This window comes from Oryctolagus cuniculus, chromosome 13 (genome assembly GCF_051225735.1).
Source record: "Oryctolagus cuniculus isolate XC-2025 breed Fujian yellow rabbit chromosome 13, ASM5122573v1, whole genome shotgun sequence".
Lineage (NCBI taxonomy): Eukaryota > Metazoa > Chordata > Mammalia > Lagomorpha > Leporidae > Oryctolagus > Oryctolagus cuniculus.
In genome coordinates, this window is record NC_142879.1 from 22686340 (window position 1) to 22702468 (window position 16129).

Below are 16129 nucleotides of genomic sequence, written 5' to 3' on the forward strand. Positions count from 1 at the left end.
AGCCCACGAACAGCTCTGGTGGAAGGAGCCAGCCAGAGTCCAACCCCACTGCACGCTTGCCCCATAGTCACTCCAGGCACCGGAACGGCAGGGCAAAGGGAGGGCCTGCTGCAGACAGGGCCGGGTGGCATGCCTAACACATCTCAGAGGGAGGCCACAGGCCCAGAGGAGTGACCAGGCTGAGGAACAGGGCCCGGCTCAAGCCGCGGCTGCAGCGTCACAGGCACTCAAGCCAGAGGACAGAGCCGAGATCTGCATCAGACGGTTCACAGGCCTGACCAGAGCAGGTTTCCGGGGAACAGAGAAGGCGCTGACCAATCAGGGTCCCTCTCCCACAATGCCAGCCAAGCCACACCACCTGGGCTCGGTTAACCTGTGCTGGATCCCAGGCGAAGCGGCCCCACGCTGCCTCCTGGCTCCCAAGCCTCAAGGATTCAAAGGTGAAAGAGAAAGTGCCAGATATGCCAGGGCCCCCTGGCAGGGGTGCCGCCTGTCCTACCCGCCTGACTGGCAGCACACAATGCCCCGTGTCATGGCAGCAGGAGCCAGGCTGGTGATCAGGGTGCAAAGAACTAGACAAGGGACAAAAATAGGAAAACCAGCAGGGCAGCGCCAACCCCGATTCTGGAAACACGCCCTGGAGAAGACAGCAAAACCAATCTCCCCTTCACATCCTATCCTGGTCTTCCCAACCTGGCCAAGGACGGGGCTGTGAAGAGGAGCGGAGCTCAGCTGGAGCCAGGCCGGGGCACAGGCCATCTGTGTGAGGGCCAAGGCGGCGGCCAGACCCCATCCGGCACATCCTGAGAGACCTGGCTTGCTCCCTTCACCTGCACCCAAGCTCACGGCTCCTCTTTGTTCCTGCTCCAGCCCCAGTACCCCAGCCGCCTCTTGCCACATGGCTGCGGGAGGAGCGGAGATGGTCGGGTTCCGTGAAGGAACAGACACTGGACTCCTCCAAGCTGTCCCGAGTCCTTGCTCGGCCAGGATCTCAGAGGCTGCTCACAGCCAACTCAGACTCCTGTCAAATGGGGAGAAGAGGAAAGGCTGAGGGCGAGACCAGGAGAGCCAGCCCACAGTGCAGCCGGAGGTGGGCAAGCATGGGTGCCTTGGAAAATCATCTGGCTAGATCCTTGCTTCTCCAGACCCCAGAGCACCGTGCAGCCGGCTGACTCCAACTGGCCCTACTGACCAAGAACGCTGCAGCCGTCTTCCCAATGCGGGGAGAGCTCCCGGTGACGCCGACCGCCGGCCTTCCACGTTGTCCACACCACGACAGACCCCCCTCCCCCAGCTCTGCTGGCCGTGGTCACTTGTAATCATCGACCACTATCAGCCGGACCAGCAACAAGGGAGACAGAGAAATCTCTCTAGGCCAACAGCCCAAAGATGCTTTGCGATGGCTTTTACTGGGCCCAGACCTCATTTTAAAGGCAAAGGCAGTGAGAGCCTGGACAAAGAGACTTATTCAAAAAAGAAACTCCACAAATAGGGGGACGTCCCAGAGCTCCCTGCTCTGCCCCATCAGAACTGCGGGCCACAGCCCCAGCCTACCACCCATCGAGGCTACAGGGTGCCGCAGCGAGACGGAACAGGGAAGGGAGCGCCCGCGTTCCAGGCAGGCTTCCAGGATCGCACAGGGGTTAAGCCCTGAGTCTCCGGCTGGCCGCTGGGGGCTGAGGACAGTTTCCATTCGCTTACTGTGGGAGGTCCCGCGCTCTGCCAGTGCCACACCCAGCAGCGCTGCCCAACCATCTCCCACACATCCCAGCAGCCCTGAGCCTTCAGCTGCCCGCCCTTCCCCCAAGCCTCTGCCGGTTACTAACCCCATTCACAGAAAAGCCAGGAGTGGAGAGTGGAAAGAAGAGAGCAATTGTTTGGGAGATTGTGAATGGAGAAGTTGGATAATCCCCCTCACCCCAGCAAGGGAGATGACCTTCACGCAAAAGGGCCCCAGGGCTGTCACACTTGACTCACCTGGGACGCAGGGAGGCCGTGAGGTTCTGTTTTCCTGCTGCATCTGGTTTCCAGCGAGCAGCCTGGTGCTGACTCACTGACAAGAATGGGATCACGTCACATCAATCAGCACGCGGGCCCCAGAGCCACACAAGCCGGCGGCTCCACTCCCAGCAACCCCGAGCAGGCCCAGCTCCCGGACGCTAGTGGCCGAGTGTGCCCTCAAATATCCTCAAGGAAGTGGCAGAGGAAGGCAGGGACCGCAAGAGCTCTGAAAGGAGGAAGAGCGAGGTCAGAAGACATCCTTGGGCAAGGCAAGGCCAGCAGGAAACGGAGGAGAGACGCCCGAGGCTGGTCTCCGACGCAGGGCGCAGCCGTGCCTGCAGAGGCACACTGTCTCTGGAGAACCCCCTCAGCCCCTCCCGGCCCCCTCCCACACCAGCGCCCTCATCCAGCGGGACCCTTGACTCTATCAGCATCTGAAACAGGGGCTAGAAAAGTTAGCTTGGCAGCCGAGACCCCGGGAGAGGCGCACACACGCACACGCACGCTTTCCCAGACTCGGAGGCCCTCGGAGACAGCTCACTCTCTCTAGGTTCGGGTTCTCTGATAGAAGCGCTCCTCTCCCGCAGGGGAGGGCAGACACGTCTGATAAGAATTGCTTAGCACGATGCTATATATAGTCTAGCTCCCTACCAGCCTAGAGATTTGGAGCTAGAACTTGGCAGAGAACCATGCTAGGTGCTGGCAAGGACCATCCTCCCGCGGTCAGCCAGCGGGGAGCCCCACCTCTGGGCCGGGGGCTGTGCAGCACGCAGGGTCCTCGTGGCCCACAGTGCCCTGAGGGACGCAAGCTGTTGGCTCCGTTTTTGGGAAAATCAGCTTCTCCCAACACGAAGGGATGTGTGGGGGCTGAATGCTGACTCCTCTGCAGCTCTCCAGTAGCACCAGAAAATCAATCTAGTCCTCTCTCCTGGAGGGCCGCAGGAGGGGGGCGCAGGAGGAGAACGGAGGGAGGCACAGCTGGCCGGGCTCAATAAACATCCATCCACTTCCGATGTTCGAAGAAATAAAAGAATGTAAAAGAATGCAGAGGAACACTTACTGCAGAGCAGGGCTGCCAGGCGTCTCCCTTCTCTGTTCCAAATAAATGCGAGCGAGCCGCTCCATCCGGCACCGCGACGGCTTCTCTTCTGCACCCTGGCACCGTCCTCAGCCGAGCCTGAGTCGCCAAAAGGTTGTCACCCACTCATGCAGCCAGCCGCACTCTCCTGTCTGCTCTGCAGGGACGAGAGAAGGGAGGTGGGTGGTACAGCTCATGGGGCCAACCAAGCTGCAAACTGCGTTCGCCCTCGCCGGGACCCCTTCTGGGCCTGATACGCGGCCCCTGGGCCATGGCCCGAAGCTGCTGTCCATCATGCAGCGAAAGAAGCAAGACACAGCCAGGCAGAAGTGACCCGGGGGTCCACCGTCCTGGAGAAAGGCCAGTGCCAGTGGGTACAGGGTCTGACCAAGGAGGGGCTGTCCATCACCTCGTTCAGAAAAACAGAGCCGTGGAGCACAGAATCCGGACGCTCATCCTGTGTGCGCTTTGCGATGAAGAAATTACAAGACACTGAAGTTCCCAACGCCCACATAGACGCCATCTGTTTAGGTCAAGCTGCTGTGCGCTCGGGCTCAAAAAGACATGACGTGCAGGGGCTGTGGCTGCCTTTGCACTCTGGGTGGGGACGCCTGGCTCCCATCCCCTGCCGTGCTCCACTCTCGGCTGTGACCTCGGTCATGTCCCCCTGGCCCCTCGGGTTCTCGGGGCCCAGGAGCCACTCCTACCAGAGATCCCAAGTGAGTCACCCTGGGAGGTCCCTGGGGAGAGGAGGTGGTGCCCGGTGACAAATGTCAGGGCTAGCATGAGAGGAGACGGGGGGAGGGGCACCCGGCCAGGCAGACAGGTGCTCCTCCGCTGCGTGCTCCGGCCGGGAACGGTGGTCCGGCCAGGATGTGGTGGCTGTGGAGGTAGGTGCATCTTCTCTCCTGCTCCCAAGAAGGCATGGCGGGGCAGGGCGGGGCCCGCCGGGCGGGGCCGCGGGGGAATCACGCGCCCGTGGCGCAATGCTGCAGAATCAAGAAGAGTCTAGAACCCGAGCCGCCATGATGATGCGCAAAAACACTAAAAGGTCAAGGACTCCAGGTCCACTGTTGCACCTAAGAAGGAAATGAGGAAGACGAAGAAGCAGGTTCGGTTGGGACAGTCAGGCAGGGAGCCTAGGCTGCCCTCGGCCGAGGGCCGGCGAGGGGACACAACAGCTTCACGTAAAGCCCGCCCGGCAGAGACCGCCTAAGACGCCATGTCTCCGCAGCCGCACTTGTTCCTGGGGTCCCGGACGGCTGGAGCTCACCTCCTCTGCCTGCCACACACCTGCGCTGCAAGGGTCGACCACCAAGACCACCACAGACAGAGCCATGGCGAGAAATCCCGGCAGGTTTCCCTTCCGGCCCTGAGAAAATGTCTGTCTTTTGGGACCAGGGAGAAGAGCTCAAAAAATGACCCTGTTTGCCAAGCTCACTGACAACACAAACAGCTGTATTTGCTCGCCAGTCTCTAAAATCCGCGAGCTCGTAGAGCCCTGTCGAGTTACCTGGCGTCGCCTGCGTCCTGGTGCCCGGGGCTGGCCTCCTCTGCCCAGCCCTCCCTGACAATGACCCCGGGCACCCGCGTCCTGGTGCCCGGGGCTGGCCTCCTCTGCCCAGCCCTCCCTGACAATGACCCCGGGCAGAGAGGATCGGCTCAGCGCCCCGCTGAGCTGTTTTTGCTGCTTTCATGTTGACAGAACATCCTGGCCACTCGGCTGCGAGCTCCATCTCCCGGCTCCCGACACACTGAGTCATCTTCCAAAGAGGAAAAAAACAACAAAGCAGCCGTCACCAGGGTCCCCACTGCCGTCGACTGACGACTGGCTGGCTGTCGTCACTCTCCGCTCTGCGGCCCGGAATCGGTGACGAGGGGCTTCAGGGTGCCCACCTCCCCTCCCACGGGACCGGAGCGGCAGGAAGCAGGCAGCCACTGCTGAGATGCGGGAGGGAGGGAAGCGAACCTGGCACCAAGAGGCTGTGAGCTCGCTGCTTAACCCTCACTCTGCCACCGCAGCGACGCCCGCCACTCCACGGCACCAGTGGGTGGGTGGGGGCACCACCTCCCGCAGGCTCGAGGTGCCCACTTGCCCGGGTTACCGCCCCCCCGGTTCTGCTCCAGCCACCCTCCATACCCATGTTTTAGGTCTCCGATAAGCCACCAGGCAGGAGAAGTGAGCTGCAGAGGTATCTACTAGGAATACCCACAGTACGGATTGCTGTGGCTCCATCTCACCAGCCGAGGACTAGAAGACGTAGAGCAATCACACGGCTTGTCTAAGACCACCGAGTTAACAAGAGGCAGGAGACGAGACCTAGGTCTGTGCAGCTCCGAGGTCCCGGCTCCCTGCCCTGGCACTGCGCTCTGAGGAAGCCGGAACCAGCCCACCTCCACCACCTCTTCTAGGGCAAGGCAACCAGAAGACCTGGAGCTTGTTAATACCTCAATCTCAGCTACAAACAAGCCATCATCTTGAGTGAGCCTGGTCGCAAAGAAGAGGAGAAGGTTAAAGAGGTAGGCACGGGAGGAAGAGCTACGGACACAAGCAGACCAGCCCCCCAGCTCCCACACGGGACTTACAAACTCCTTAAATAGGCACATAGCGGGGAGCCACCTCCTCATAGGCATCTTGCAAACACTGAGGATGCAGAGAAAAACGCAAAGGTTGCGGGAGGCCGGGGCTCAACCACAAGCGGCCACTTACCAGCCACGGGAAAGAACGCCATGAACTCTCCGACGAGAGCCTAACATGGTATCTGGCAGACAGCAGGCACCAAATATGTATTTGCGCTCCTCCTCCCTTCCTAAGCCTCTCTTTGGAGCTCGTACCCCAAGAGGTGGTAGACGATGCCCCACAAGAACCGTGACACAACAAAAAGTCCCACCCGAGGGGGACGGGTGTGTGGGAGTCTGGCCCAGGGGCAGGGCTGGGTATGGGGGCTGCTCCCTGCCAGGGTCTTGGGAGAGGGCAGTGGAGGTGCTGAGGCTGCCGCAGGTGGGTGCAGAGGCAAGATGGCAGGGGACCACCCCTGCTGAACACAGGGGCACAGGAAAAACAAGAAAAAGCCAGGAGCCTGGTTTTGTTGGAACGCGTGGTCCACTCAGGGAAACCAAGCGAGGCTGCCTGGAGCAGGAGCGTGAGGGCCGGTGACAGACAGCCTCCAGCCTCGTGCAAAGGGGAGGCATTTTATTCTGGGAACGAGGAGAAACCATTTTACATCTCTGAGCAAGAAAGACAAGATGGCCGCTGCACGCAGAGGGGCCTGGGGAGGAGGGCAGTCAGCGGGGAGCCTCACCAGAGGATGACAGCTGGACCCACGGCACAGGCAGGGGGCACGGGGGGCACACACAGGAGGAAGACGGCGAGAGGGCAGAGCCTTCGGAAGAAACGCCACATGCTGCTGAGAATCTCATGCCTGCTCGTATGGGCAGGCAGCCGGAGACACAGCCCATTCGGGGGACCCAGACCTCCGGCAGGTGTGACGCATCAGACACTGGGGGTCGTGCTCTGCCCCCACCCTCCCCGCAACGCAGCCATCTACCCCCGATACCCTCAGCCTCAGGCAGACGGGGCCACAGAAAACCCAATGCCCAGGCTCCGGCCAAGCCGGGGCCCCAAGGTGGTGAGGTCCCCACGCAGAAGCCTTCACCCGAACCCCCCTCCCGGGGCTGCGTCCGAGGGTGGGACTGGGCGGTCCTGCCCCTGGGGCCACCTCCACTGCGGCAGCCGCCACTGCGCCTGCGCCCCCCGCTCCGCCAGCGCCCCCGCCCCCCGCCCACTCTGCGGAACTGGCACAGCAGGACTACAAACACCAACGCCACCAAGCCCAGCAGAAATGCCTCCAAAATGGCAGCCGATGGAGAAGCCCAGGAAGACCAGGGACCTAGACGAGGAAGGGGCAGCCACGGGGGCCTGGGGGCTTCCGGAGACTGCCAGCTCCTCCCATTGGGTCCTCACACCTGCCCTTACTCTCCCAACTCTCACACCTCTTCCCTGAGCCCTGCCTTCAAAAATCGGAAAGGACGCCAGGAAAAGAATGGCGCCGGCCCCTCCCCCGGAGAGGCCCTGGGGGGCCATGGGTGACCCAGGGCCTTCGGAAGGGCATCCTGCATCCTGAGCCCCGAGTCCGGACAGCAAACCATTCCCCTGCTCAAACCAAGCTGCGGGCACCCACTGGACAGGAGCCAGCCCTCCCAGGGAGTGAAATCCTCACTGCTCCTCAGTCAGACCCCCCACCCCCACCCCCCAGCTCTGTGGCCCTGGGGATCCAGGAGGTAGGGTTGCAAGGAAGGGCCGAGAAGGCACACGCCATGCCCTCCGTTATGTAACGAGAAGGGCGGTGCTCGTCCCGGGCCAGGGACCCAGGGCGCACTGCGCTCCCAGATGCGCAGTCATGGGCGGGGGCGCAACGCGCGTCGCAGGGCTCGGGAAACCCCTTCCCCACAAACAGGGCTCCGCAAGGAGGCCAGGATGGGGAGCGGGGACCCTGGACCTCTCAGGCCTCCCTCCCCGAGCAGAGCCAACAGCCTGCTGCCCTAGTTTCACTCTCACTCTCTTCTGTCCCCAGACTACAACCCTTTCTAACCCGGGACCTCCAAACCTCTGGCCGTCCACTGGCTTTTCTGGAAAGTCCCACCAAACACGCAGCTCCCGAGCAAGGTTCCCGGGGCCGGCCTCCGTCCTCACCTTTGCTGGCACCAGGGAGCAGCAGCTTCCAGGAGGCAGGTCCTCCCCACAGTGGGCTCATCTCACGGCTGGCTCCTGAGGGCCTCTGGACAGCCCCGGACGTCAATGCAAATCTCGCGTCCCCGGGGAGCAGCCCAGAGGCAGCAGGAAGCCTGGGGTGGTGGCAGCACCAGCAGCAGCAGCTCTGCCCTACCTTGCCGTGCGTTTCCAGGGGAGCCAAGAATTATTTTGCCGCAACACTGAGGTGTGGCCGATTGGAAAATTCCCTCTTCCAACACCAAACTAAAGGGCAAACATCTCCTTCCAATTTGGCCAGCGCTCTGTGCACCCATCTCCCCCAACCTTCCTCCCTCCAAAAATAAAAAATAAAAAAAGTTTGGGGACTCCTGAGCTCTTCTTCTCATAGTGCAGGAAATTTTAAAAGGCCCAGGAAGAGGCTTCTACTGGGCAGTCAAAAGCAGGCATAGACACCAGAGCCTACGCACACCCCTAAAGAGATTTTAGAAAGCTGCTGGGCTTCTCCCCCCTCCCCTTTAAGCAAGTGAAATGCAAATTCAGATTTGATACCCAGTCCTCAGCCAATCAAAAAAAGCTTTTCACCTGCCATCGGCTCACCCACCAATCAGAGGAGGTGTCTGGAGTGAGAGCCCTCCCCTGGCCAATGGAAGGCCAGCTCAGTCACTTAGTTAATGATGCAGCAGTACAGGGAAGGCCATCACATGTGAACTGGAAGGGAGCCAACATGGAGACACAGAGAGCGCAAGGTAAACAACTTTCCAACGCCAAGAGGATGACATTTAATCTCTAAATGCTAGTCCCTTCTCGGCTCATCCTCGGCCCCTCTCTGCCGGCCCCACAGACCCGGGAGCCTCACTACCTGTCCCCACAGTGCTCCTACCAAGATGCAACAGTGACTGCGTCACCAGCCTCCACTTTTCCCAACTACGCAGTGACAAACCTCCCAGCTCTGCCCCACTTCTCGCAGCCCACACCCCAGCCCGCCGCCCACTCCCCGCCAGCCCCACATGCCCAGGGCCACACATTCCAGTAGGGGAACCCCTAGAAAACCTGCTTCTCGCCTTCCTGTTAGCACGTCTCCTCCTCACTCCCTGCCTTCCATGTCAGACCTGCGCAGACAGACAGACGGACGCTGACACCCCAGCAGCCCGGAAAGCCAGTCAGTCAGTCGGTCTGTCTGTCCACTGGAAGGGAATGGGACAAGGGCTAGGAGGTCAGGTGGGAAACCAGGGGACAGTTCACTCCTCTCGCTCCTCTACCTCTGGTCAGGCTTGAGCAGCTGACACACACGAAGGGAAAAGAAATTAAAGTGAGAAAAAAAATCCTCCCTCCAAGGGGGAAAAAAAAAAAACAGCAAAAAGCGAGAAAGAAAGAGCACCCACATACGCAGAGACATTGCCCCGGATCCCAGCAAATACGTACGTGGGGGGAAGAAGGGGATGACGCCATTGAGTCCTGAAGCCCGTCGGACCACCCATCGCTGCCTGCGCAGACCCGAATCTTGGTCCGGCCGTAAGGTGCCGCAGTCCCGAATGTTCCAGAATTTGGTCTCGTTCAACCTTCCACCGTCGCCCCGCAACCTCTTGCTCCCACCCCTGCCCCCCCCCCTCCCCCGCGGGAACCGCCCGCGCCACCTTGCGTGTCATCGCCCTAGCCTAGGCTACCCAGAGGCCTCCGGCCCCCGACAGATTTCTGAACGCTTGGCAAGTGAGCTGGCAGAACCTGGTGCCCTGTGTTGCTATGACTTGTTTCTTGATTTCTCTCTCTCCCTGCTGCAGCACGGCTGTTGCTAGCAGACCTATCCACGGAGCTCGCTCGCTCGCTCGCTTGCTCTCTCACTCTCTCTCTCTCTCTCAGCTCTGTGACGCAGATCTAAATTCTCCAGTCTGCTCCTTGTGTTGCAAGAGCAGAACTGCAGCTTTTCCCCTGGAGAGCCGGAGGGCAGTGCCAAGGCTGGTCAAACAAGGCAAAAAAAAAAAAAAAAAAAAAAAGTTGGGCCTACACTCTGCTTCCCCGGCCACACTTTGCAGCCCCCTTTCTCCCACACCCACACCTCACTGCTCAGGGGCACGGAGGTCTGGGTCCCTGCAGGCCCATCGGTTCCCTGAGGGCTTCCCAGCCACAAGACTCGCTTAACTCTTCGAGTGGCAGCCCGCAGAGCCCAGACAGGGCTGCCCCATGCTAAACGTTGCATCATCTTCTCTCGAGACCCAGGGGCTTCTCCCAGCCAGCAGAAACAAGCAGTCCTCACCCTGAGACCCCCGTCCCTTTAACTCTTTCCGCCACAGACAGGTCCAGAATTAGAGCCGTAGCTCCTTTCTGTTGTTGTTTTTGGCTTTTTTTTTGGCTACAAACCAGGACCTTTTTCTCCCTGGAATTTCCTAAGGACAAAAAGCATAATTAAAACATTGCCTGCTCACCCCACGAGTGAGATCCTGCTATCAGCGCAGGAATTTGAAAAACCACACCGAACCAGAGCCTGGTGAATCCAGAGGGAAACCCCGGGCCCAGCGTGGTAGGGAGTAGGTAGCTACATCTAGCTGCTTTCTGAACAGACACTCGAGCCACACAGTCTCCAAGATTCAGGTTGCTGAGTCATTTGTTCCCAAGAAGATCCTCCTCACAACATGAAAAGCAGCAAAACAGAGCCACGGCCAGGCCTGGGCCTGCAGTGGCCAATGACGGCGCTCTCCTCTCTGGGACAGGCACGCACGGAAAGTGGGCACCCAGCAGCCAACCCAGCGCCTGTACGAGGGCAACGCACGCATGTGCACCCACCTGGGGCCTCTGCCCCGGAGACTGGCTGGAGCTGGTTTGGGATGCTGACAGGTTTCCAGGGCAGCAACACACAGAGCTCCCGAGATTTTCCTGCCCCCCAGACCCCAAAACGCTTCCAAGAACAGCTCAGATACTAATCCACCAGAGCCGGCATAGCCAGACACACCCAGGAAGTCTCCGTTCCCACACCTCTACGTCCCAAGAACGCAGACCACAGAGGTTTCTGACGAGCAGTCGCGCCCCGTGAGCAGGGACCTGGCCAGAAGGGAAGAAACCAGCTCGGGTCCTGGGGCAGCTGACTCACAGAGAGCAGCACACCGAGAACCCCACAACTTCCAGAGCGCCAAGGCGAGTACGAGAGGCCGGGCAGCCGGCCACCGTATCCCCCCGGCGCTTCCCAAGGCTCCTTCAAGCAACTGCTCTGGCCCAAGCTTTCACCCCGCGGAGAGAAGGACCACTTGGAAGATCCCCGTGGCACCACAGAGCTTTAAAAGAAATCCAGACCTTCTGTGCCAGGCTCCCAGCAGGGGGGAAAGTGCTTCAAATTCACACCTTCTGGGCTCCAGAGTTGAGCATGCCAATAAAGAAGTCACCTACTGGTCTGATGACCAAAGGAATGTGGCCTTGATGGCACTAAAGCAAGTTCCCTGGAATGGTCCTCTGCTTGCTCAAATCCCATTTGCCACAGTTTCCTTCTCCATGGAAGAAAAACATGCCTAAGTTCATGTCAGGACATTCCTGATTTATCCAAGAGCCCAGGATCAAATAAACAAAGGGCTCTGCGCTCTGCCAGGGAGCCTCCTCCTTCAGGAGGGAGAAGCAGAGAGACGCAGGCCCCGCACAGAACTGGCCCATCACCCCGCAGACTCGGTGAATGACGTGGCTGCTCAGTGCCATGGCGATGGAGATGTCACGGGTGGGTGGCAGCCAGAGAGAAGAGGCAGATCAGCCAGGGAGCCAGAGCGGGAGCAGGGCAGGGACAGAGGGCGGAGACACGCGGCCGCGGGGCCCATGGCGGTCTCACCACCGCAGGCAAGCTGAGCTGGAATCCAGGCACAGGTAGGTCCCGGCTCGGGTGCGGCGTGGACCCGCTGTGATTTGCAGGACGACAATGCCGTGCGTGGGCAGGCTCGCTGTCACCACCGCACTTTCCACCGAGATCTTTTCCTTCCCACGACCTCGTTACCCTTCTCACAATCTTACCAGGATTACAGCAGTCACTCTGCGCGCCTCTGGCCAATTCTAGGTCTTCCTTCTATTAACCTGATTCTGTGGGGCACCGGGAACAGAGGAAAAAAAAAAAAAAAAAAAAAACCAATGGGATGACCAGGAAGCAGAAATGAATTCCGCTCCAAAACCAGGGGAGGATGTTTACTTAGTACACACAAGGAAGCGGCTTCACCAGGGTGCCGCTCACAGTGTTTGATTTCGGGGGGTGAAGATAACTTCGGAGTGAGAAGGTGCTGGCTCCTTCCACTCACCCTCAGAGGCCCGGGGAGGCCGGGGCCAGGGCCAGCTTGAAAAGGCAGGGCTTCAGCTCGGGCCCGGCAGGTCTCGGCCTCTCTCCTGCCTCTCTGCTGCTGCAGGCCCCGGGAACTAAACAACGTCTCCAGACATCGCGAGCCGTCCGTGGCCTCCGGCTGATCTGGGTCAGAACTCTGCAATGCCAAAGACAGAGAATTTTTTTTTTCCTCTTGGAAGGGAATGAGCTGAACTTTGACCTGCCCTTGTCCAGGGCGTGGAATGCACGTGCTCAGTACCAGGCAGAGACCCCAGCTTAGCGGGCATCCACCAGGGACGCAGGCTCCACCTAGCCTGGCCCCTGTCCCACACCAGGGCTGGCTCTACGGGCACTGGGTCTTTACTGTGCTATCAAGACAGGGCAGCCATGAGGGGACCGATTCCAAACCCTCTCCGGCTCTCAGCAGCAGCAGTGGGTGTTCCAGATAAATCAGCCGGCGATCCAGTCTCGGGCGGAACAGGCGGGCTCCGGGCCACAGTGAGGTGGCATTTCTGTTTACTGCCTGGGAGGGACACTTGCTCAGTGACCCCTAGAGGTAAATCATTTATTAAGCACCTACTGTGTGCTAGGGCAACATAATAGCACGGGAAGAGTCCAGGCCACAGTCCAGCACCTTAGACACATACATTCTGGGTGACGTCCCCAGGCGTACCCCCAAACAGGCACTGCTGCCATTTCAAAAACCTGCCCTTTCAAAGCTGGAATCCACTTCCTCCTTGAAATATCAAACATTTTACTGGGTTCCCAGGCTAGCTCACAGAAGCCTGATTTGTCCGCTTCAGAAGTCACCAACTCCAATGCCTTTGGGGACCAGACCAGTAATAAAAGAGTGCAGCGAGCAGGGAAGAGAATGTGCCGGGTGGAAAGCCTGTAGCACTCCCGACGGGCAGCCTCCCCGGCATGGGCTGCTCAGGGCTCCCAGGGAATGAAGACCTGGAGAATCCAGACTGGCCCGTTTCGCAGGGCAAGACGGAAATCTAGCATGACCACGTTAAACCCCTGATTTTTAAATACTGTCCAAAAATGTTAAAAGTCAAAACATACCTACACAGAGCTTCCGGTTTTAGTCGCCGGCTCCTAATGTTTCCAGGATGCAGTCTGTTTGCAATGAAAAGGGGGAGCAAGTGTGGCCAGAATGAGAAATGCCGTAAAACAAACGAAGACAACAGCAACCAGAGAGGAAATCCTTGCTCTGCAGGTGCTATGGGGCAGAACGAGGGCACCCTGAGCCTTAGGTCGACAACGCTGTCCATCAGCCCTACAATGGGGGCTACGTGACAGTTACTACAGGACACACTCACGTGTCCTGCCCTGACCAGCGGGAAGGGCGTGGACCCCTCCCACAATCCCTGCTCTCTCCCACTCGAGAGCTGCCGCTCTGGACATCCACAAAGGAGCTGCTCAGGGCTCTGAGGATGAAACTGGAAGGGATTATCTTAATCCAGCCGCCCATCCAAGGCACGGGGCCTCCCTATCCCATGCCACGACCAAGTCCCTGCCGGGCCTCTGCTGGTCCAGCCGCAAGGACTCAGATGACAGGGACACAGCTGAGACGAGACGGTTCCATAGGTAAACTCTGGCTGCCAGGCCTCGGCCTCTGGAGCCCGCAGGTCAATACTACTCCCCCAAAGGCTCTGAGATATTTTAGGACAGCTTTTACGACCACGAGATTTTAGGCTGAACAAGAAGGTACAAAAGGGGAAATGAAAAAGGAAGGGGACCGGGGTGTGCAGAGAGGCCAGAGAGAAATATTCTCAGCCTAGCTGACGAAAAGTTAACGAGCCAAGGAGACAGGACAAGCCACGCTCGTGAGAAAGCAGGCGCCAAGGGCCAAAGACAGACCTGAGGGAAAGAAGGGCCTGCGGGAGCTTAGACAGTTCCCAGGGACAGCCACCAGGCTGTGCCAACGATCCAGGACACACTGCTGAAAACCCGGAACTGGGAGAGAAAGCTACAGGCACGTCACAAGCCCTACGACGGCGGAACATGCGCTTGCCCATCTCGGACAGAGGGGTCTCCTCTTGCCGGGGACTTGCTGGGGTGCTCTGCAGACTGTGGGCCTGAGTGAACCCCCCGGGAAGGGCTCTGCAGTCACCTTCCCAACCGCTCGCCTGTATTCCCATCCACTCAAGTCCCGGTGATAAGAAGTTCTTCACGGAGCCAGGGTTTTGGCGAAACAGGTAGAGCTGCCACCTGCGACACCGGCACCCCATATGGATGCCAGTTCTTGTCCCAACTACTCCACTTCCCATCCAGCTCCCTGCTAACGCGTCTTGGAAAAAGCAGCAGAAGATGGCCCAAGTGCTTAGGCCCCTGCCACTCACACAGGAGACCTGGAGGAAGATCCTGACTCTGGCCTGGCCCAGCCCTGGCTGCTGCCGCTATGCGGGGAGTGAACCAGCAGTTGGAAGATCTCTCTCTGTGTCTCTCCCTCTCTCGCTCTCTTTCAAATAAATAAATAATTTTTTTTAAAAAAAAGAAAGAAATGAATGGCTATTCCAAGGTTATACAGGTATCATCTTCTAGAAATTTCATTGTTCTAACTTTTACATTCAGATTGATGCTCTCGCTGGCACTTATTTTTGTATGCAGTCAAGATGCATTTTTTTTTTTTTGCTTACAGACACGACGCTGACCCAGCACTATTTATTCAATGACCATCCATTGCCTACTGCTCAGCGGTGACCTCCTTCTCATAAATCAGCCCTCCAGACATGCAGGGGTCTGGTTTGGGGCTCCCTACTCCATTCCTTTGGTCAGAAATAGGATGGACAAATGGGCCTACTACTGCAGTGTACATCACCAGTCTTAAATTTAAAAAGTACAACTTGACGGGGTTGGTGCTTTGGCATACTGGGCTAAGCCTCTGCCTGCGGCACTGGCATCCCATAAGGGTACAAGTTGGTATCCCAGCTGCTTTTCCGACCCAGCTCTCTTGATTATGACTTAGGAAAGCAGCAGAAGGTGGCCCAAGTCCTTGGGCCCCTGCACCCTCATGGGAGACCCAGAAGAAGCTCCTGGCTCCTGGCTTCAGATCAGCCCAGCTCCAGCTGTCACAGCCATTCGGGGAGTGAACCAGCGGATGGGTGATTTTTGTCTTTCCCTCTCTCTGTCTGTATGTCTACTTTTCAAATAAATAAATAATCTTTACTTTAAAAATATAAATCGAGCAGCCAATGTATGAGGTAGACGGAGCGTGACTAGGCACAGGCCGGGATGGGGACCCAGCCTGAGCGTCTCAGAACAGGGAGAGCAGGAACAGTCCAAGGTGAAGCCACACAAGCTAAGAACGGGTACAGCTAGATGACAGGCACAGCAGTAAACGCTGAGCCTTATTTTCTGTAACCAGCAATGGCGTGATCTGGAATAGAGTCACACGAGCAGAGAGCACTGCACCCCAACGTCCCGAGTGAGGCTTTGAGCAGCAGGCAGGTTGCCCTAGTTTTTCTGAGCCTCAGTTTCTTGATCTGCAAAATGGGGCTAATCTTCCTCCATGTGCTATGACATTTAAATCGTTTGACATGGTCACTTATCACAGAGTCCAGCACTGTAAGAACTCAAAAAATGCTGGGCATGATCATTACTAGTGAGTGCCCGGATACCAGCCGGACAAGGGAACAACCTCGCCACTCAGTGAGCGATCACCGGGTACGCATCACTAAGCAAAGACAGCACATAAACATCCAACCAGGGACGGAGGCACAGCGCAAGTCTAAAGTAAGATCTGAATCTGAATTCTAGCGCAGACCACTAGGTACATAAACCTGAACAGCGTACTTGACCTTGACCTTGCCGAGGTCCTCTTCGTGAGAACCTCGGAGAGCCTACTGCGCGACACGGAGGCATTCGGCACAGGTCCCGGCACAAAGCCGGTGCTCCGCGAGCCCCCGCTGCCCAGAGGATGAGGATGACGACTGTGTACTCAGGACAAGAAAAGGCCCGGTTATGCCCCCAAAGGGCCACCAATGGCCAAGCATTCTCAAGTGCTCCATCCAAGTCCTGACCAGGCACTCCCGCGCCAGACGTCATACCAACAAGA

At 58.4% G+C, this 16129-nt stretch overlaps 1 protein-coding gene and 1 long non-coding RNA gene across 3 annotated transcripts in view; one reads left to right on the forward strand and one right to left on the reverse strand.

Annotated features, from left to right (window-relative positions):
- Positions 1-16129, reverse strand: part of LOC103350987 (uncharacterized) — a 61006-nt gene that overhangs the window by 2609 nt on the left and 42268 nt on the right. Inside the window, exons 1-3 of one of the 2 annotated variants that reach the window (XR_016218876.1) lie at positions 9213-9611; positions 3062-3236; positions 1978-2227 (exon numbers count right to left, since the gene is read on the reverse strand). Coding sequence is in view for 1 of the 2 variants with exons in the window: in XM_089311422.1 (XP_089167548.1) it covers positions 3198-3236 (39 nt within the window). In the remaining variant the exon portion in view is untranslated. Of the gene's footprint in view, positions 1-1977; positions 2228-3061; positions 3237-9212; positions 9612-16129 lie in introns of those variants that run through there. The other variant, XM_089311422.1, reaches the window with a different exon arrangement.
- LOC138844937 (uncharacterized) lies at positions 11371-15255 on the forward strand. Its single transcript, XR_011381415.2, has 2 exons — positions 11371-11627; positions 14714-15255. It is a non-coding gene; the product is annotated as an uncharacterized LOC138844937 (long non-coding RNA).